Consider the following 21,355-nt stretch of genomic DNA (forward strand, 5'->3'; position numbering starts at 1 on the left):
TTGGAATATCTGGTGAGGACAACTGTTTCGATTTCTTGGCTTAACATCACTTCCGAGGTCATCGAGTGGCTTTCTAGACTTGCTGATACTAGTGGTGGGAACACCGGGGTGGATCAATGAATCCACTCCGACTCCAACGTATAAAAACCGGAGCATACTCAGGAGTTTACTCCGGATTATTCCGGAGTTTGCCGTGGATTAATCCGTAGTTTATGCGGAGTTTATTGCAGAGTAATCCGTAGTTTGCTCAGGAGTTATCTGGAGTGATTAGTCCGGAGTATTTCGACATTAACTCCGGATTCAATTCCGTAGTCCTTTCCGGAATTACTCCGGAATCTGAGATTAATACGGATTACTCCGGAACAGACTCCAGAAAAAATGAGGATTTATCCACCACAAGCTGGTACCACGTAGATTAAATAATCAGTCCTCACTACGAAGAAGCGGTCTCAGATAGGTACCCCGGTCCTATCGTTTGAAGACCGGGGCCTTTGCCGCCTAAACTCTGATGCCTCTGACAAGTGATTGGTACTCTTTTTATAAGAAGATTTTTTTTTGCAATGGAATAATAATCTCGTCCAAGAACTAACGCTAATCTTATCTTTATCGCTTTCCAACATGGTCGTAAAATAACTTCCAAAACATCACAAATATGTTTGTCTTTCCGGATAGAAAGGATTCCTTATTGCCATTCGCACCGTTCTGTTCCGTGGTGAGGATTGACTATTCTACTATGTGGTCGATAAGCCAGATAAGCCTTCGGATGGTCGGCGTGCCCTAGTAGCCGAGGTGGATCTTCCTATAAACGGACTGAAGCCACCGGGCTGAAGCCCAAAACGAATTGGTTGTGGTGGATTGGTATTGAAGGATCTGATGGATGGGGCCCATATTGCTACCTAAAGGGATCCCCTTATCCATTCCGCCAATGGTCTTCAATTCGCCTTCGCTCCCAGTCACAGGATGTTGAATTAAAAGGCCCTCCATGAAAAGGGCCGCAACACCATTTCCGCTTATAGCCTCAGAAGGGCTAATTTCACCTCTGCCTAGAAGGTCGAAAAGGCAAGAAAAAGAAGAAGAAGAAGAAAAAGAAGAAGAATGTTTGTCTTTCCAGATTTCTCAGAAAAAATTAAAATGCTACCCCAACGTATGGATTACGTTATAAATTCAGTAATGAATTGAATTTTATTTTTGAAAAGGTTGTTCGAAAAACAAAATTACAAAACTTAAAACAGTATTTAGGCATTGCGCAATACAAAAAAGGATCTGTCTGCACCGGAAGTAAGTGAATGGATGGAGAAGAAGGATGCCAAGAAGCCGTTTTTTCGGGACCTGATGGTTCTCAGTGGAATTGGTATTTGCGGTGTCAAACGATGCGAACCGAACACAGTAAACCAGCAAGCACTTTACGTATTGTGTAGTGTAACAATCCTTATTAAGATTTACTCTTAGTATCCTACTGCTGCTGGCGTACTGGTTTTCTGGCGCACGTGTCGGACACATTACATTTTTCGTGGGGAGTTTCTGGTGTGCTCTCGATGGTGGCTGCTTGCTGTTGGGTTTCCTCTCCAGATAAATATATACTTCTAATATCACATACTTGACTAATTGTTCATATACTGCTTGCTGTTACTGTCGAGGGGATCAATGAGGCCTTTCCATTGGAAGAGTTTTAATTTAGAGTCATTAGGGAGTATGTAAACGGTAGCAAACGGAAAACGAAAAATAAAATTACATTAAACGAGAACGTTCATCAAATAGTGTCGTCTTGCAAGACTTGTCGGACTTTAGGAGAATGGGTTTTGGGTGTTTTTTTATGGTTATGTTATTTTGAGGCATTCGTTATTTTTTAAATGTTTTGTTCTATTCTTAGGATAGGACCATTACGCCACAAACGTGCCGTTCGAAAGGGGCGTAGATTAAGATGCTTTAGCTTGCTTGCCACTGGCCTGATTGCACTTAGCACAAACAGTGCCACATACATACAAACGTGGCTTAGCGCTTAGTTCTTGGCTGGCTGCTCTGAGGCCGATTCGGGCGAAGTCTTAATTTCTGGATACTCCAGCTTCGCGCCCGGTTCGCAAGTGAAGGAAGGACAGCAGGACGGGAATGGGGCCGTCTTGTTCGTCTTCTCGGTGTCCAGCTTGCACTTGTCGTTGGCCAGTGGCAGTGGTCCACAGTCCTCTACCAGCTCCAGCAGACTGTGATGAAAAAAAGGCAGACATTTTAATCGGATCGTTGAAAGAAAAAGAGACGAGATTTCGAGATGATAATGGCTTACCGTGGCTGGGCATCGTCAGACAGGACGCAGGTGGAGCGACCACAGAACGGAGTTAGATCCCACGACTGGCCCGGCTCGAACGTGGCACATTTGGTCGAGGCGAAGCACATTCCGGGGAAATCTAGAATCGAAACACGACAGGAGAGGAGTTTTTTAAAAATAATTTTATCATAACTACATTATCTCGGAGGAAAGGAATTCTTATTCTTGGTGGAGAAACTTCAACACTCGCAAAAGCGAAGCAAAAAATTAGGGAAAATACCGTGACTCGCGGTCATGCATGGTGTCTTCTTCGAGAAGAAAACCATTCGGATGGAAAATATTACCCAAAAAACGCCCATCACGCCCCTAAAAAAAGCAACAATGCCCTCCAAACCGAGCATACTAATGAGCATCCGAACAGGTTCGTTCGCTTTGCTATCATTATTCTGCGGGAATTTCCGGACATGGATCTGCCCACCGGAGCTGTCCGAAGGTCACCTCTACCACGGCCAACATATCACTATTTCCTTTGCTTTCTGTTTACCTCACCCTAGACACCTTTTTTTTTTTTTCGATGCGCCAACAAGCACACCATTGTGCGTCTTTTTAGTCAGTTAAGCCTAAAGAAGAAATGGTAAGGGATTCCGGTTGTCTCCGTGTGGTTCCCAAAAGTTTCTGTACACTTCTGTTTCGCAATCCATGATATAATATGCAAATTTGACATCACTTACTTTCCCGAAGGCTTTCGACGAACGTGACGGGATAATGGTTTTGTGTGTTTGAGGAGTTCCCTCTTGAGGCATATTCCTCGTACGGTGGGTAGGGATCATGAGTCACCAGCTAAAGACATTGCCAGAGCTGTTTCGGAAGGTAAACTCGTAGTTTTTCTCGAACATTAGCGAGAAATTGGCTACGTGCGAGTGTGCGAAATGTCGCAGGCTTGTATTTATTTTGCCGTCACTGCTTTCTGGCCTGTTTATGGGTCGGAACTTACATGGTGCGGCCCTACTGTTTATGGTCGTCGAGTTGCATAATGCACAGAGCAGATCGAAAGATCAAATCGAACACGGGGTTTCTACATCGTGTAGAAACATCATCATGAACTTCCTTGAAGTTAACGGATTAAAGCTAATAAACTACAATTTAAGACGAGGCGTGTAAAGACACGATAATCGAAAAAAAAGCAACGAGGAAGGTGGAATGATCTCATAAAAAATGTATATCAAGAAGATCATTCGCGAATAAACTACATTCCCATTCACTTCTCGTCACTATGCAACGCACGATCGCGATAATCCCTCTCACCATTCACTATTCCCTTTCCACACCCTGCAGCTTCCAGCATACGAAGCTTAGGGTGGCCTTCGTCCACGGTCGTGAAGAGATCATACAGGTGCACCAACGTCCCACCCCTCCCGCATCTGATGATCGCTTTTCACGCTCGGAATAGCAAATTAGCACGAGTGAGAGATTGGATTACTTGTTTTTACGAACCTTTTTTCCCCCTTGCTACTAATACACCTCACTGCTACTGTGGCTCCCTCTTACGGGGAACGATTTACCATCACCTTGACAGTGGCCACCGTTCAACACCGCACCGAAGTAGTTGTGACAATAGTGAACAATGCGTTGAAATGGATCCGATCAGCGGACGAGGCTTGGCCGCTCCGTTATGCCCGTTGCTTATGATGCTAATTAATTAGTCAGCACGGAATAAAGCAAAATGTCTTTGTCCGCCATGTTTGTGTGGCTCTAATGGCGTTTGTAAGTGGCTAACTAATTGTGAAGCGTTAGGAATCGAGCAAAAAACTAATTTAATTTGAGTTGGTGAGTCATGTTTGGATGGTTTTGAGCCATACCTTGCAAGTGCATTATTTTTTAGAGTTAAACAATTCTGTCCATGTAGATGCATGACTTTTGCACATTCAATAGGATGTTCATGTCTATGAATTTAAAAAGTATAAATTTAATCTAATATTGATATTAAATTACGTCATGGGCAATTCTACTTGAACCAGTCATTTTGATTGGTGGTTTGTGGAACGATAAGCAGATGTATTCCTTGCACTATAACTATACGATAATATATAACACACATACAAGAACTAAAGTTTTATATAGCAATTTTATAAGTAACAAGGCTGATGCTTTGATGATTTTTCTGGAAACGATTAGAATCTTCGAGGTTGGGACATAACAAGATAAACGATTGATTTGTTCTGTTTGATGGGGTTTTCAATGCCGGTATAAGAAATAACCGATCAAATGTGCATTAAGTCAAGTATACAAACTCAAAGAAATGTGAAAACTTTAGTGAGATCATAAAAAAATATTTATTTGGTTTGGCAGCTTAGTCTCTCACTTCTTGGCTTAACGACCTTCTAGATCACGCCGGCCATCTAAAGGCTTACCAGAGACTTGTTGATGCAGTGTAGTGTGATAGTCAAGTCTTAACACTACGGGGAACGTTCCTCTGATGGGATATGAACCCCGGATAGTTCTAGTTTTAATGACAAATTTACGCAGCTTAGCCTTTCTCTTTTTGACTCAACAACCTTCTAGAATAACTTACTTACTAATGGAGGACGGTCCGGATGGGATTTGAACACTGGTCCTGCCGTGTCCGGTGTTGCTGAGCCACTTAGTAACAGTCACGTAACCTCAAGGCAAACCCATTCGAAATCGTGGTGCCCATCTCGAATGTTCAATCGATTCGTATTGCTTAAGCAAAAAGAAAAACTGTAGCAAATACTACACCCACAGCGGAAGCTTACGAGACGTAGATCGTCCCACTCGTAAAACAATGAGGAAACACCCAGCACATGAGAAATAATACGACCTGAATGGCCTAAGATAGCTCGAAAGTGAAAGGAGCCAAGAGATCCGGTTGGTCGTCCAACGGTGTAATGGGATTTTCGCTCGATGAGCAGTGAGCATCACTTTATTATAGTTTACACAGTGTGACTCGATCGAGCTGTAATCTAATGAAAGTGCACAAATTAAAACAACTCATGCAGTTCCTTCCACCCCAGGCCATCCTAGTCTCCTGCCCGCAGGGACGGTGCGGTCCATTAGAGCGTTAATTTGTCGAACCATTTACAAAGAACGATTTACCAGCGTACGATCAGATGAAGTACGATCGAAGAGTGGTGGGGATGTTAGGCACACTTGAGTTGCATACTGTGCAACACACTTCAGGGTCACTGTAAGGCGGTACGTGAGTAAACATGCACAGGCACAGGTGCAATAATTTCACGATCATAACCAACGGTGGGTAGCGCCAGCTTGAAGATGAAGAAACAATAGCACTCCCAAACCGTACAACCCTGAACTGTGGGCATGATGAGCTGTACCGGGGCTATCCAACTGAAACACCAGCGCTACATAATTATGCTTGCCATCAGTACCTCAAAAATCACCAACCACAAATAATAGCTGTGAATGTTTTCATCCGATCCGGTGGGGCTAATTTTTTTTTCAAATTTTCAGTGTCAATGCGTAACGGTTACGGTAAGCGCGAGAGCCACGAAGCCATGACAGTGCATAGAGTTGACACAAAACAGAACTCACCAGCAAAAATGGTGTTTTAACAAACGACATGTTTTTTTTTTTATGAGACGGAAACGAAAATCGCGGCGCAACATCGGGACGGTTTTTGAGAAGAAAGGCACGCTGGCAGGTAAGAACCACATCCTCGTGGTAATTATCCAAGCTGCACGTGGCTATACCATGGGTCGTTGAGTTTACACTCGGGCGAGGCGCTTTGTCCGTGTTTTAAATTAACTACAATGATTTTATTGTCAATACTTCTGGTGAGTTCTAGCAAAAACTCTTTCCTACTGTTTTTGTTTGCGCCTTTGAAGTTAACACCAAAACCACCGAGTGGACAGAGAGCAGAATTAATTAGCTGCAAGCTTGGTCTAACCTTACCGATAGTCTCATTTTCCTATTCAACTCTTTTGCCTGCCCCTACGCTAACGGTTGCGCAGGTTGCACTAGATAGAAATTTTAATCACCACCCTTAGCAAATACTTGCTACCTTAGGCACGCACTCTTACAACTGGTTTTCGGTGAATTGGTGGTCCGTGAGCTGGTAGGATCTCAAAAACCTAATCGAAAGGTAGCCTAGCTGCTGGCCACCGGGTTGAACCGGTCTTGCGCTCGTACCAACCCTTCAATGCCAACAGGCAGTGGACGGACACGAATGTAGTGCACAACCGGGCAGCACCGAAACCGGGGCGGCATATTTATACTTCACACACAATTTATTTAGCTAGTGCTTTGGCCGAATGTCTCACAAAGCGACAGAGGTGGAAGCCGCTAGATGTCACTCTTCTGATTAGTATCTCGTACGTGCGATACTGCTCGCCTGCTGTAATTAATCGAGAACTGGATGGAAAGCCTGCGTGCATACGTGTATACGAACCGGTTCGGATTGCATTTGTTTTCGGTCACTTTGAGCAGACCGACTGCACCACCTGGAACCCCGATTGTTGGAACGCGTGGTGGTGCGTTACCTTCGCGCCATCCATCCAATTGCTCAATCGGTTTGTTGCGGGTAGACGATGCTATGTACCACTAAATACCAAACCGTGTCACCGAAACCAATTCTTGATGGAATCGATGCCGAATGAGGACACCTTAACCTTACGCCTCTCGATGGTGCCTTAAGCCTCCGTGCAATGATGATGATGATGATGTGTTTCCCAAGGAATGGAACCTTTGCAACCATCGCACCCAGTGCGGAACACTGTAACAACAGTAGCAAACGATAGTTGACGACCGATGGCGGATCACCCCCTCTAAGAAAGGTGTGGTGCCCGCGCGAGTTCGCGTTCGTCTTCTTATGGCAAATAAATAGTACAACAGCAACGCAGACGGTGTTGCAGAAACGCAATGCCCCCTGGGTGTGGCCTCTTTGGGCCACAAGCAAATCAAACACATCCAATTTCGATTGCGCCACACATTCCGTGTGTTCCGTCTGCTGGAAACAATGTGTCTTGTGTGGCGTAAATGGAACAATCCAGACCCACGATACCAGCCCACGAAGGCAGTGAACAGTGATCCGGTACCGATGGTAGCACTTGGGTCAGTTGGGTTTTTTTTTAGCAGGGGGACACACAATTTTGTGACCAATCGCGCCCACACTTACCTCGCAGAACGTCAGCAGGGATGAGTCGTTTGTAGGTCTTTCCACCCTCGGCAGCGACGGTGGTCGATTCCTTGGACGCGGGCTCGTCAGCGGCCTGGGCGTAGCAGAAGCTGACCGCCAGCACAGCAATAACGGTGAACGAACGCATCTTGATGTGTGTGATTTTGGAGTTGTTCACACGTTCACGTGGGTGAGTTCTATAAAGATACAGGTATCGGGAAATATGGATGGATTAAATGAAAACTGTTCGACGTCGAAAGATCACATCACGATCGCACTCTCCGACTCAGACTACTGGTACGAGAAACGCATGCGTGCACAACAAGGCTTTCGCGGAGGTTCTACTAATGCTCGTGGTAAGAACGCATTTACAGCACGGAGTATGCTACTTTGTACCGTTTATCGGACCATCCGGCTACAGGGCAAGTGTTCCACGTGCAATCGTACGTTGGTACATCTTTTTTTATTGTTTTGTTGATGTTGTCCAACTACCAAATGGGATCACTAGCGCTTTGTTAACCATTCCGGGAGACCATCCCGGAACAGTGTCGGGCAGGAAGAAGAGCACACAATTTTCTAATAAAAATTAATCAGTGTAACACCGCACGAGTTGACGATGCGCGCCCAGAGTGAGTGGCCCAGATGGGGCAAAACGACGTTTCAACGACGCACAAACATTCGAACACGGCAAGGCAAAAGTAAGTATTTTTCAAAACATCCAGGATATTCTAGGAAGATAGCCACTAGTCAACTAGTCAACTGCAAAGGATTTTTACAAACAGTCCTGTACAAACACACACACACACTGTACAAAGTACACAGAGCACACTAGGAGCACATTCACAAATAAACACACCGTGATGCACCGCTGTTCTCACCACGCTTCCTCAGTACTGACCTGCAAATGTGACGGTTTCGGGGTTGTTGTTGTCCAACGTACCTATCCGATAGCTCGCAGAGCAAACGAACGCACTTCGCGTACGGTTTGACGATGAATGACGCTGGCCGTGCGCGAGATTCGCTATTTCTTGCTTTTCTGCGTTACCGCCCATCACCACCCAAACGGCGCACCGGTGTGTGAGGGCCGATGGTGCGACAGAGAAGCAAACGCTACCCTCCCAGCGTGTGCACACGAGATGCAGGCGTTCTGCACACAATGGTGTACTTTGGGTAGATGGAAGGGGGGGGGGGGGAGGGGGGGGGTTGGGTTTTGCAGTAAAGAGGTTCGTTGCTTAGCACCCGCAGCACGGTTTCTGCGAGTGTGATCTTTTGACGGTGGGGATGAAAATCGTAGTACATGCTGAACGGACGACAATCGACTAGCAAGACTACTGCTGCTACGACCAATACTATAACCACCAGCTACTACTACTACTAATGTGCAACAGTAATGATTTTCAATCCTCAGCACACCGGACGCTGGTGGAGTGCTCGCAATCGGAGTGAAAGTCCGATACGATACACCCGACTGTTCGAAGCGAGGCAGTTTCTTTCGGGTGTTACACGATTTGGTGCGGGCCCCTAACCTAATAGGAAGGAGGATCATTATTCTACCGGGTGCAATTGTGTTGTGGGGTGGGGTGCAGGAAACAAAAAAAAACGCCGGTGAAAGGGAACGGTTGGTTACGGGTGCGTAACGCCCACGAGTGGCATGACTTTTTTATGGATTTTTTGCACTTTGACCCTCACTAGCGCATCTGTCTTTCGACAAAGAGTACTACAAAATGACATTCAAAGTTTCTTCTCCGATTGTGCGATGCAATCTAGTAGGCTAAGTATAATTTATCGTCAGGTAAGTCGTGCTTTTGTGCTTCCAAAGTTGTCCTCATACTTCAAATAAAAATACGGTAAAACACTAACGCTCTCACTACAATAAATCGCTGTATGACAGTTAATAGTATGCATCTGTACGTAGGCTCATATCTTTCTTTCTAGTTTAGAAACATATGAAATGATTTGCTTGCATTTTTTGCTCAATTTTTCGTTCAGAAACTTGCCTAACAAGACGTCAACAGAACCGTCTTTAACAGAGATGATCTCTTCATTTGAAAATGACAGTTCCTTCGTGTTGGACACCTTAGTAACGCATGTGCTACGTCGGTTCGTCGGTCTTAGTAGTGCGTTGAGCATGTCGATCCTTCGCCATAAAAGCGCTATTTTTGCTCATGAACGGTGCAGCAAATGCCGAACACGTCACCGGTACGTAGTCGAGCGACTTTCCCCTTCCATGCGATGACCATGCTGGTACGGATCGATTGGGATCTGTATTCGAGAAAAATCTATCCAGTCACACACCAGCGGCGGTTGGGGCCTGTCTGCATCGGATTCGAGACTTCCTTTTACCTACCGCTACTACCATCCTGTCCTACCCAGGCTACCCGCGAGGCCATATACTTAGCACGAGTGCAGTTCGTATGATTGGTGTGGTCGTAATGACGCGTACCCCGTACAGCTATGCGGATAGCTTTTGGTTAGAGCACGGCTAAAACAGCGGATAAACATAGTCCGTCGCGCTAATTTCTTGGACGCGAGTGGTGGTGATCACCGTTTTTTTTTCCTTTCTTTCGTTTATTTTACCTTTCCCGCCAAGAGGAAGTCTTCTTCCATCGAACGAGCCGCAGAGCCTTAATTGGATGTCGAAAACGCTTGTCTGGCTTGTGTGGCCGGCATCGATTACGTCCTTGCAACTCGATCATTCGATGACGTACAAGGTTGCACCGTTTTTGTTTGGGCAATCAATTCGAACCGTTTACCACCCCCCCTCATTAGTCCCAAAAACCGATCGGAATGATTCATTTGGTGAGACATTTGTTTGTGACAAATCCAAAAGCTAATCAGGTAAATCAACACCACCTGTCGCGATGATCGTTTTCCCGATCATCGGCTTTGATCAACCACGGCGACTCACTACTTCCGGTGCTTCCGTGCAGTTGCAGAGGCTTATCGCACGGCAGACGACTCATCAATCATCGATTCAATGACCTTTTAGGGGGAAAAAAAAACACGGGAAAAACATTGCTGAGAAAATCAAACCCACAACTCGCTATTGTTTCGTATGCTTTACAAAAAGCCGGAAACAATTCAACGAATCTTCTTCCACGGGACGAATACTGTTTGCATGAAGATGCATCAATAGTGTTCTGTGCATGAAGGTGAAACTGATGCATGTGGCACGCCCACCCCCTATCGAAAGGGTTGCCTCACGGCCAGGAAAGCGGTGGGCGAAACGAGTTAACGATTGATGATGCGTTTGAGGTTAGGAAAGCACGTTAGCCGGAGGTCATTGATTGAAGAAATTTCGTTTGTTAGGTTGATTGGTGCGCTGCTTGAGTTAGATAAGGGAAAGTGTCTGGTGCTTCCCGTATCTTAAACAAACATCTTTAAGGTCAAGGTTAGCAAAAAAAGTGTGTCTATTCCATGGAATCATATTATTTGAATCTTTTTTTTTTAAATCGCCCTACACCATCACCCATTTTGAACCCTACCCACACCTGCTGGAAGATATGAAATTAGCAATTCTATACATGTTCAGATATATGCGATGCGATAAATTATACGCCTGCTCCATTGTGTTTACCTTACGATCAACATCGAATGGTTCTGTGGATCGGTTACGTACACGTGTGTTAGTCGACGTAAATCTATGCTTTTTTATTTTGGTTTCACACCTAGCAGCAGACAAGATTCCGTTCTTCTGTCCCCATCTTATCGGCTTCTTCTCCAGCAGCATTTGAAGCTTCCTTCCCGCAAAAAATAAATTAACCCAAAAAATCATCTCTTACAGACAATTATTTACGTTTTCTTTGCCATTTTTTTGTGCCTTCTCCTCGCAGATGAGAATGGTGGCAGGAAAACGTGCGAAACTAAGGAAAATGTGAAGCCACAACACAATGCGGCCGTGGGTCGGTCGCGTGTAGGTACGCCCGAATAGTAACTTATGCAGGGAAAAATGGTAGTGATGAACGAACACTCCCCCCCTCCCCTCCCCACTTCTTCACCCACTCCACCCTACCCCAAAAAGGTTAAACTCAAGACGTCAGACAAACCGTGACAATTGTTCCATGGCATGGAGATGTGTTGAATCCCATTTCAACACGAAAGCAGCAGTACCAGCACAATGGTTTACTTTTAGTTTCTTCTTAGTTTGGCTTTGTTTTTGCCACTGCTTACTGCGATTTTTGCATATAATGAATGCAGGCGGTGGTAGGTCAAACTGGCTCACGATCGTTTAATGCCATCTTCAATCTTTACTGCAAAAATAGCGCCTGCTGAATGAAAGTTGCGTTTCCACCCCAGAAAACACAATCATTTCACCGTTTGATTAGGGTTGTTTTCTATTTAAAGAGTACTGTTGAACTGTATCAGGTAGGCAAATGATATTTGTTCGTGAAAACAGTTGCTTTAAAAGGTTAAAAAACGAACAAAGCAATATAAAAGAGATTTTGTTTAAAGGCTCGATGCATCGATGTATTGCTAGTTTTTTCTAGTAATTTTTATAATAATACGTTTGGAACTTCATTTCGCAGTTTACAGAAAGAATTTTTCATACCTTCTGGTAATTTTCTAATAACCTCAATGAACAGTTTTATTACAGCAACTTTTACAGCTGTTTTTTACAGTAAAATGTAAACTTCAAGATGAAATGTACTTTAAATAGCTCATAAAACCAATCGCAAATAATTACAAACTCCAACTTCAGAGGTCACCTGGGTAAAGGTGAAGGGTTGACCTTTCTAGCGCATGATAATGGAAACCCGGAAGCACTTTCCCAATCAACTACCGGTCTTTTTTTTTTTTTCTTTTCCGATAGAACGGCCTGGCAGGCCGTATCGCTTGACTACCGGCTCTTAGCATGCGGAAAGTTTTCTTCAGTGCAGACAAGCTTGCATCACAACGAAGCATCGGCATTGACGTCATTGGAGCTAATTGAATGTAACGCTTAAAACAATAAGAACTTTCTCAGCGAAGACTGTTGATTGTACCACGTAGAATAGTTATGTGATCATTCTTTCGCTTATACAAGATTTTTGCGAAGTTTTTAATCAAGTCCCTCCAACAGCTTCTACACAACTGCAACTCCTACAAGACCTCTAGAAGACCTAATTTTAACCGAAGCTGGAAATTAGTCCTTCTTACAGGGAGGCGCGATTGGGACGGGTTTCCTTATCCGGCCCCTACCGTTTGAAGACCCTCGCCGCTACCGCCTCGGCTATCGGACCCACTCTCATCCAAAAACTAAATTTAAATATAGTTAAGCGCATTCATACATCCTCTAACCTAACATTTGCTTGATATCTGTCCCCGCCTATGAGGCGGATATGAGGCAACATTTGTCTCGTGTCTCGTGCAACGTAAAATCTCTCGCAAGGCCATATAGCAAGAACATAAGCAACCGATTAAGCGTTGCTTTATTGTAAACCGTAAACTAGCACATCGCTACTCCATTATCGGATGCACTTCAGAAGCTCGCGCATTAAGCTGCGCAATAACGCATGGATGCATGCGACGACATGACAGTAGATGGCTGTCACTGAGCGGACTATTATGCAACTGCAACTGCAGACACAATGCATCCAACAGTAGTGCAGTGTGACCAATGACGATTCGTTCCTCTTGTATGCATTCTGAAACCGAGCGAACTGTAAAAGGGTAAGGCATGATCAATATGGTTGTCTTGAAAACGGTCTGCAGCAGCAATGGTTACCATGGTTACGATCAACGTCATAGCGCGTTGTCAGTTTGTCACGTGCGCGAGCTATTCACACAGACAGACCCTCACAGTCCTCAGTGGATCGAGCAGGCAGTGAGCTACCACCGGTCAGGGACAGGGAAACCCCCGAATCCATCACGCCCGGGAGCGTTCCGAGAAGTTCGCGCCATGCCAAAGTCAACATGTGATTATTTTCGTCCCACAATCCCACACGATTTTGCCCATCTCGGTCAGCACAAAAATTGGCAGGCGTTGTATTACTATAATCATGCGACCGGTTAAGATTATTTTTTTCGAAGCTTTTAAATGTCATCCGTTCGATGGGACATGCAGGTTTGTGGAGTTTTGTAATGCGTGCGCGCCAATAAATCGAGTTACGTTTACCGACACCGTGGTCGGTACATTAAGCAGCAATACCAGTACAGGGGGCCGGCTGTCTGGTTTTACCACACCAAAGAACCATCGAAATAAAACTGGTTCCGGCGGGGCGCATTGGCTTTCCAGTTTTGTGCCCGAAATAAAGATCACTGGCTGCTGACGATTTATGCGTTTCAAAGATTTACTTCTGGTGAGTCGTAAAGAATGCCACGCGGACTCGAATAAAGTACCACAATGGAGTAAAACATGAGTTGAATGATGTAAGAAAGATATGTTTGCCACTATAACTGTGTTCCTTTGATTGACTGGTAAAAAAGCTTATTTGTAAAAATAACTTTCTGTCTAACAAATTAATATATAATGATCGTTTAACCATTTTTTTTATAAAATCAATTAGTTTGGTTCTGAAGATTAAATAAATCGAGGGGAAAGAAAAGCCAACCACGAAAAGTAATCGATAGGTAGACCAAAACATGCAAAACGTCAGAAGAGAACATTGCCCCATTGTACCCTACAATGAACCAGAAGTATCATATGACTTGTTCGTTAAAAACGCCTAAAACTATGCAATTGCTTTACACGCTTTATGCAGATGTAATTAGCAATAACGGATTAACAGCTGTTTAGGCCCTATAATAAGAAAATGACTGGATAACGAAATGATTCAACTGCTTCTGGGTGTCACTTATATTCCAAACAAGTCTCCCACGTCCCGATATACATTCCTTCTGCACGTTCCCTTCGCTCTCATGCTTTCCTGGCAGATCTTCCTAGACCCACTGTAACTACCCGGTTCTTGTCTGTTTTCCTCGTTTCAGAAGCCTGTGTCAGCTTTTCGACTTCCATTTCTCCATGGCGTCTTTCCGCTCTTAATAAAATTTAGAAAGCTACATTAAGAAAGCTTTGTTTAACCCTACGGGCGGAGAAATAAACGATTCAATAACAAATATCGAGAACTTATTTAACTCGCATACAGTATCTTCTGTTGCTATATTATTATTTTAACGATTTCGTAATTTTTTTCATTTCTAAGCTTAAATATTCGTTAAAATATGTGAAAATATGTGTTGGTCTCGAACTGAACTTTGTCTTCGTCGTCGTCGGAGTTTAGCAACAGCGAGCAAGCGAGCGTAGCGAGTGAAGAATGGAAGGAGAGAAGGGCGGGTGTACATCCCACCAACGAGTACTAGATTGCTCGAAAATTCTAAGATTTTCAAAATTATATCCAGAAACTTACGGAATACGGAAAGAATGCACTAATCTACATATGCTACAAGTTTTATGAATTCTCTTCTTCTTCTTCTTGGGCGTGTCGACATGGCCAAGTCGCCCATCAGTTTCCAGGAAACTCGGTCTAGGGCTACAGCCCTCCATCTACGGCTACATCTGATCTCCGACAGGTTAGACTACACTTGATTCAGCCAACGAGTGACGAAGGAGCGTCAATGGCATTAAGGAGAAGGGAGTCAATACGGTATGCTTGACCAAGTGTGCGACAAGATTCTAAGGGCTCCAGACCCAGCAAGTGACAGCGTACAGACTGAGCAGACTAGGGAAACGAACAGAGACTTCAAGCACCTGATGCGCGCCGATCAATCCTCTTATAGAATGATCCTGCTCTGGAACAGATAAGGGAATACCATTAGGACCAAGCGAAAAGCTTAAGATTGAGTAGCGCCGTGTGAAGAATCGGTATGCTATGTGGGGTGCAATGACAGTCACATGGCCAAATGGAAACTACGCGAGAGAAGGATCCAGAAGCGATAACGATAAGAGAAGCAATATTCGAAACTGCTAACCGGAGCGCTTTACATATTTTTATTTCTTTTTTAAATATCTTTTAAAAGACCTAAGCAACGTGTTTCTTAATACTAAAGGGAACTAAAGGGGATTTTCCAAAAACTCACGGAAAATTCCACAGCAACATTCCCGTGAAAAATCAACGATAACTCGCTCAATTTTGGTCCAATCGTTCAGCATACCGTTGGATGCGTCTTAGAGGAAAAACAGCGAAAAGAGTTTTTGTTCAATAACTCGGCAAAGGTAGAAAAAATCGGGTTGGGGGTAGAAAGAATCGGGTCATCTACAAAAAGCGCGGGCCAAAGACGCATCCAACGGTAGGTCATTCATCCCGATCGGGCGAAGAATGACCGAGTTATCGCTGATTTTCCATGAGAATGCTGGGTTTTTCCTCCATGAATGGATGAAGGGGTGGAGGGATCGGGTTGGGGTTTTCTACAAAAAGATGCGTGGGCCAAAGACGCATCCAACGGTAGGTCATTCATCACGATCGGACTAAAACTATCGCTGATTTTCCATGGGAATAACTGGGAGAGGGGGGGGGGGATCAGGGTCACTAAACGTTGCGCGGCTCAAAGACGATATCACCGATTTCGAACCCATTTTTCTTTGACTTTGAATTTTAAAACTGAATTTGGAAATTTTCGGCCGATCCGATCTACCTCCTCGAATTCATGCTGTCGTGTTACTCCTGGTCGAAAATTTTGTGGCAAAAATCCGGAAATTTTTATGCGGCAAATTCTACCAGGAGTAACAAGAGAGCATGAATCCGAGGAGGTAGCAAATGGAAGTTTAAAAAGTGGCCAGAAAATATTTTTAATATTTTTCCGAGATGACAAATATTTTTCCGGGACATTTTAAGGACGCCTTTCAATTTTAAGCTTTTTATCCTCATTTTTGTTTTTTTCTTGAAATATCTTTCAAAAAGTCCTCCCAAAAGTGATTTTTGTTATAGGAGGGGACTAAGGGGGATTTTCCAGTAACCCCCGGGAAATTCCACCATCAGCATTCCCGTGGAAAACCGACGATATCTCGGTCATTCCTAGTCCGAGCTGTTGTCCGAATTGTTTGCTGAATAAATGGGTGGAGAGTCGATCTATCAGCAACAAAGAAATTAACCAAACCCTAGTATTTGCATTTTCTCTTATTACTATCAATAAATAAGGAAAGAAATTTTTTATTCTAAATAGAATTTATTATTAAGAAAGAAAACAAACATTTTTTTTTATTCCTATTTGCATTTCGTTTTGCAGTACAACAATATTCTCCCTTCGATGAGAAAAACATTTCGATCTCGATTTGTATCGGAAAGCAAATGTGGCACCAAAATTTGATTTCACGTAACAAGAGAACATACTAGTACAGGAGGTTGCATTTTGCCGAAAAAACATCGAATTTTGCTCAACTGATAGAAAAAACACCGCCAAGTGCTTTGCGCATTGCATACCTTGCGGCGCCAAAAATGCTTAGAAATTATAGCTTGCTAAAGATATTCCATCTGTAATGCAGATTGCATATTGATGGGCGTTTAGATAGCTGAATTATAGCACAGTTTTAGAAAGCTATGAAATAAAAAAATTTTAATTTGAAAATTTGAAGCAATTTACCAGCTACCTCCTCGAATGCATGCTCTCCTGTTACTACCAGTCGCTCTGGGAGTCGGATATTTAGTCCAAAGCGAGGCAGATCTCGATGCGGCAAAATTTGGCCAGGAGGAGAAGGGAAGGGAAAATAGGTCAAGGGAAGTTAAGTTAAAGATGAGGAGTGAAGACGAGCACGGAAAGTGACTGGGGAGAGGGAAAATAGGGCTGAGAAATAATTAAAGGAACGAAAACCGCGCAGCAAAGTACCATTCGCACCTGCCACTTTGCACCGTGTTCCGACGGCCAGGAGAGGACGAGGGCGCAGATGATAGACAGGAACATAAAAACCGGCGTCGCCAATCTTCATACGGCAGGACCGGGGTTCAAATCCCTCAAAGTTCACTGTAGTGAGGACTGACTAACCAACTACATGGTATCGGCAGTCTAGTAAGCCATTTCGATGACCGGCATGACCTTAGAGGACCTTAAGCCAAGAAGAAGAATAGGAGCAATAGTCAAACAAAACTGCTCTTCGGGATGCTTTACATATTTTCATTTCTTTTTATATTACTTAACAATTTACATAATTCACATAATGAACAATTTAAACATCGTGCTTTTGTGCGATTTTTTCCATCCCCCAGGACAAAGAACAAATTTTGAAGATCCATGGCAGCCGACAAGAAATTTTAGCACCTATTGCACCTATAAAACCGAGCATAGGTACCATACTTCAAGGCCATTTCGTAGAAAAAAATGTATTGTAATCAAGGAGAATGTTGAACATTGCTATCTTAAATTATTAGCAATACGAACAGGCTTTCAATGGAAAAAAAGGTTCAAGGTTTTCGGATTTCGGAGTTTGCATGCATACCAAGGTTTGCGGGTACAAAGGTAAGTTCCACCGGGCCTTTTTTTATGTTAACGGGGAGGGAACCTTCAAAAGGTCCCCATCTCGGAAGGTGGTCTGCGGCTACAGACCAACCCTCAAGATGGGGTATGTGGGATTCATCGTGACGCTGGGCCCGTGAAGCGGACCCGGCAGCCGATGCGACCCAACTAAACCACTCCTCGACCTGATCCGAAACCTGCCGATGCGCTGATGTGCGTAGTACTCCATGCAGGTTCGTTTGTGCAATGCACTCATCCCGTTGACGCGCGGTTGCTGCGTCATTCGTCCTTGTTGACTCAGCTGCTGCTGCTGCTTCGTGCCTTCCTTTCCGCTGCTGCTGCTCAGACCCGTCCGTCCGTAGCCGTTACTCCCGGCTGGGTCTAAGCTCCTGCTGCTGCTCTGGTTACTCGTCGCTGCTGCTGCTGCTTCCGTTGTAGTATAGTCCTTTGTATGCGATTACGGCGGCAGCTATTGCTACCTTGGTTGTTCCGTATTCCGCCGTCGTTGTTGTCGCCTCCGTCTTGCCGTTGGTGGACTTTCCTCATTCCACCTCACTTGGAGGTTTCTGAAGATGGTCCGAGCGGCAGTCCGGACTGCTTCCCATGTGTCACGGTTGGCACACATTTCCGCCGCCAGATTGTCCATCGTCAGGCGGGTGTGGCTCTGCTGCTGCATCTCATGTCGGATCCGAGCAAACCGCGGACAGTGGAACATTACGTGGTCGACATCTTCCACGTCATGTTCACACACCGGGCAGTTTGGCGAACCGTCGAGGATGCCTTTCTCGACGAAGTAGCTCCGGAGAAACCCATGCCCTGTAAAGAGTTGGGAAAGAAAGAAATCAATTTCTCCGTGCTTACGATTTACCCAGGACATAATGTCCGGGATAAGTCTCCTCGTCTTCATCCCCGGCGAACCCTGCTGCTCTGCTCCGGCTGTCCACTGTTGTTGCCAGCGTTCCATGGTCTCCTCTCTGCGTCGCTTTCGTATGTCTGGTCCAGTATATCCCCTCGCTACCTTGTCGTCATGGCAGCGAATATCCTCCTCTAGGAGGAGGACTAGCGGGATAGTACTTGCGACCACGCAAGCTGCATCGTAGGACACCGTCTGGAAGGCGCTGGCTACTCGGAGTACTCCTGTGCGGTGTGTCCTCTGAACGGTTGTGCGATGAATATCTCTGTGTAGTAGTGTCCGTCCCCACGATGGTGCCGCGTAACGGACAATGCTGTTCCCAACGTTAACCAGGGCTCTCCTTCTGCTGCTTTTGGGGCCGCACTTGTTCGGCATCAGAGCGGTCAAGGCATTTGCGATACGCGTTGCCTTGGTGCAGACCTTCTCCAAATGCCGGCCGTAGTGCTGCTTGCGGCAGAGCTCGACGCCGAGGTACTTGAGCGATTCCGTGGAAGTGATCGTGTGTCCACCCGCTTGTAGTTGACCTACTTGCGGGTTGTGATGCGTGCAGAAGATCATGTAGCCGGTTTTTTGATGGGCCAGCTTCAGACCCACTGCATCCATCCAACGCTCGATCCTCTCCAGGTTCCTCGTAGCATGGTTGCTGATTTCCTGTGGGTCCCTCCCGATAAGGGTGAACGCCACATCATCCGCAAATCCAATGATGTCCGCACGCTTCCCGGACAGCTCCAGACGTAGAAGGTCGTCGTACATGACATTCCACAGTGTTGGCCCTAGAACCGAACCCTGCGGAACACCTGCCGTCACTGGTAACGAGACCATTCCTTCGTCCGTCTCGTAGTGGAGCGTGCGATTGACGAAGTAGTTCCGCAGCAACGCCTGGAGGTACAATGGCCTGTTTCTTTGCTGCAGAGCTGCTCCAATCGCTGTCCAGTTGGCCGTGTTGAAGGCGTTCTTCACGTCGATTGTCAAGTTCCACCGGGCCTTGACTAGTATAAATTCTCAAAAATCCCACAAATTCCCATAAAACAGCATACATGCAAAACAACCACATTTTTAACAAAAGGAAAAAAATGATCCCATGTTTTATTTCTCATTCAACTACATATCCTTTCCTCGCCGAATTTCTCCCTCCATTTACATACACGCAAATGGGCATTCAAATTGTGTGTGTGTGTGTTTTAAATGTATTTTTTGTATCATAAATATCATTGACAGCAGTATTAGCATTTCACCTTGTTCCCACATGTTCAATCGTGCATTTTAGGAGGTTCCTCTTGCGCATCTTTGTTATATAACTGACTAGTCAGTAAATTTTAAACCCCGGTTCAACCATTGTTTCGCACAGTTCCATTTGTTTCAATTCTAGAAACGAGAAACGAGAGCAATGTTTGATGGTTTAAGAGCAGTTATAGAATCATAGAGCAAATGCAGTATTACAATGGTTCGTACTCTTCTTGGATTTAAAACGATTCACAATGGTTACATGTAAGTATGCAGTTGGACTCTTGGTCCGTCTTGGTGTGGTGTTGTTCAAAACACTAGTTCCCTATTGCTTCTCTACACAACGGTCAACTGTTCCTGGTGCTGTACATGGTAGCGCATTGGTGATGCACACGTATGTGAACGAATAACCTTTGCTACTAAAACTAAAACTCTATCCAAAGAACTACTATTCACAAACTTCAATTACCCTTCAATTAGCGAATGTTGCTGTTTGGCAGACTGGTACTAGGTTTTGGTGTGTATGGGTAAATCTATTGTTTCTTTTTGTCTTTGCTCTTGGTGACACTATTTATTAGTAGGCAGTTACAACTGACCATAGGAAATTATTATCCTCTTTATAGTGTAGGCAGGTGGATTTTGCAAGAACAATTCAACTACGCCCATCAAGTGATAAGATTTTCTTGATCGGTTTAAATTTCTCCCTTAATCAGATTGTTACGTAAAGACACATGTATCGGGTGTGCAAGTGTATGTAGTATTAGCAGTAGCAGAACCATCTGTGTTAGTACTACAGCCTTTCTTTCGCTCGCAATTGGCACCATTAGGCATTAAATTGCTTTCCTTATATGAAATTATGCCTGTCTTTACATGGTTTTTACATCGCTTCTTAACACAATCATAACGATCAACCAAAAACACAACACAACACTTAATTTTAAATGCATCGACGATTATAACTGCAGCCGGTTGGTAAACCAAAAAAGAAAAAAACAACTCACAAGTGTGATTGAAAGTGCAGATTATCGTAGTATTATGGTTGCACCCTATTTAGCCTCATAATTAGTTTTACAAACCACAAACCACTTTGTCCCTTGTGTCTTTTTTTCTGTGTTTACGTTTCCCTTGCTTTTTAATCCACATTCCAGTACCAGCAGCTTACAGTGTGTTACATAACACTCCTTTCTACACACCTGGCATTAAGGACCCCGGTAACGGAATGTCCGGTTTCTAACCTATTTATACACTCTTCTCTGTTTAACGGGCATACATCTCACACTGTCTCGTATAGTCTTTTGTCTAAAGTTTTGTTCTCCAACTGATTAGGTTTCAACGTACGCAGTCCTCTCATCCTCACCGATTATAAATAACTTCCGCAACCGTGAATCGCACTCTAGAACAACACTCTCTATGCTTAACATCTGCACGCTAACAAACCATGATC

At 44.5% G+C, this 21,355-nt stretch overlaps 3 protein-coding genes across 3 annotated transcripts in view; 1 reads left to right on the top strand and 2 right to left on the bottom strand.

Moving 5' to 3' along the window:
* Positions 1-10,892, top strand: part of LOC126559566 (protein kish) — a 416,586-nt gene extending 405,694 nt beyond the window's left edge. Inside the window, exon 4 of the mRNA XM_050215737.1 lies at positions 10,883-10,892. The gene's annotated coding sequence lies outside the window, so the exon portion shown is untranslated. The remainder of the gene's footprint in view (positions 1-10,882) is intronic.
* Positions 1,809-7,578, bottom strand: LOC126559306 (uncharacterized). The gene is made up of 3 exons (XM_050215442.1): positions 7,413-7,578; positions 2,279-2,399; positions 1,809-2,198 (listed from the first exon to the last, which is right to left on the bottom strand). The coding sequence occupies exons 1-3, from the start codon at positions 7,558-7,560 to the stop codon at positions 2,000-2,002; spliced, it is 468 nt and encodes a 155-aa protein (XP_050071399.1). The 5' UTR covers positions 7,561-7,578; the 3' UTR covers positions 1,809-1,999.
* Positions 10,893-18,488: 7,596 nt separating the features above from the next.
* On the bottom strand, positions 18,489-19,468 carry LOC126559505 (uncharacterized). Its single transcript, XM_050215673.1, has 2 exons — positions 19,216-19,468; positions 18,489-18,590 (listed from the first exon to the last, which is right to left on the bottom strand). The coding sequence occupies exons 1-2, from the start codon at positions 19,438-19,440 to the stop codon at positions 18,489-18,491; spliced, it is 327 nt and encodes a 108-aa protein (XP_050071630.1). The 5' UTR covers positions 19,441-19,468.
* Between the last annotated feature and the right edge of the window lie 1,887 nt (positions 19,469-21,355).

This window comes from Anopheles maculipalpis, chromosome 2RL (genome assembly GCF_943734695.1).
Source record: "Anopheles maculipalpis chromosome 2RL, idAnoMacuDA_375_x, whole genome shotgun sequence".
Classification (NCBI taxonomy): domain Eukaryota; kingdom Metazoa; phylum Arthropoda; class Insecta; order Diptera; family Culicidae; genus Anopheles; species Anopheles maculipalpis.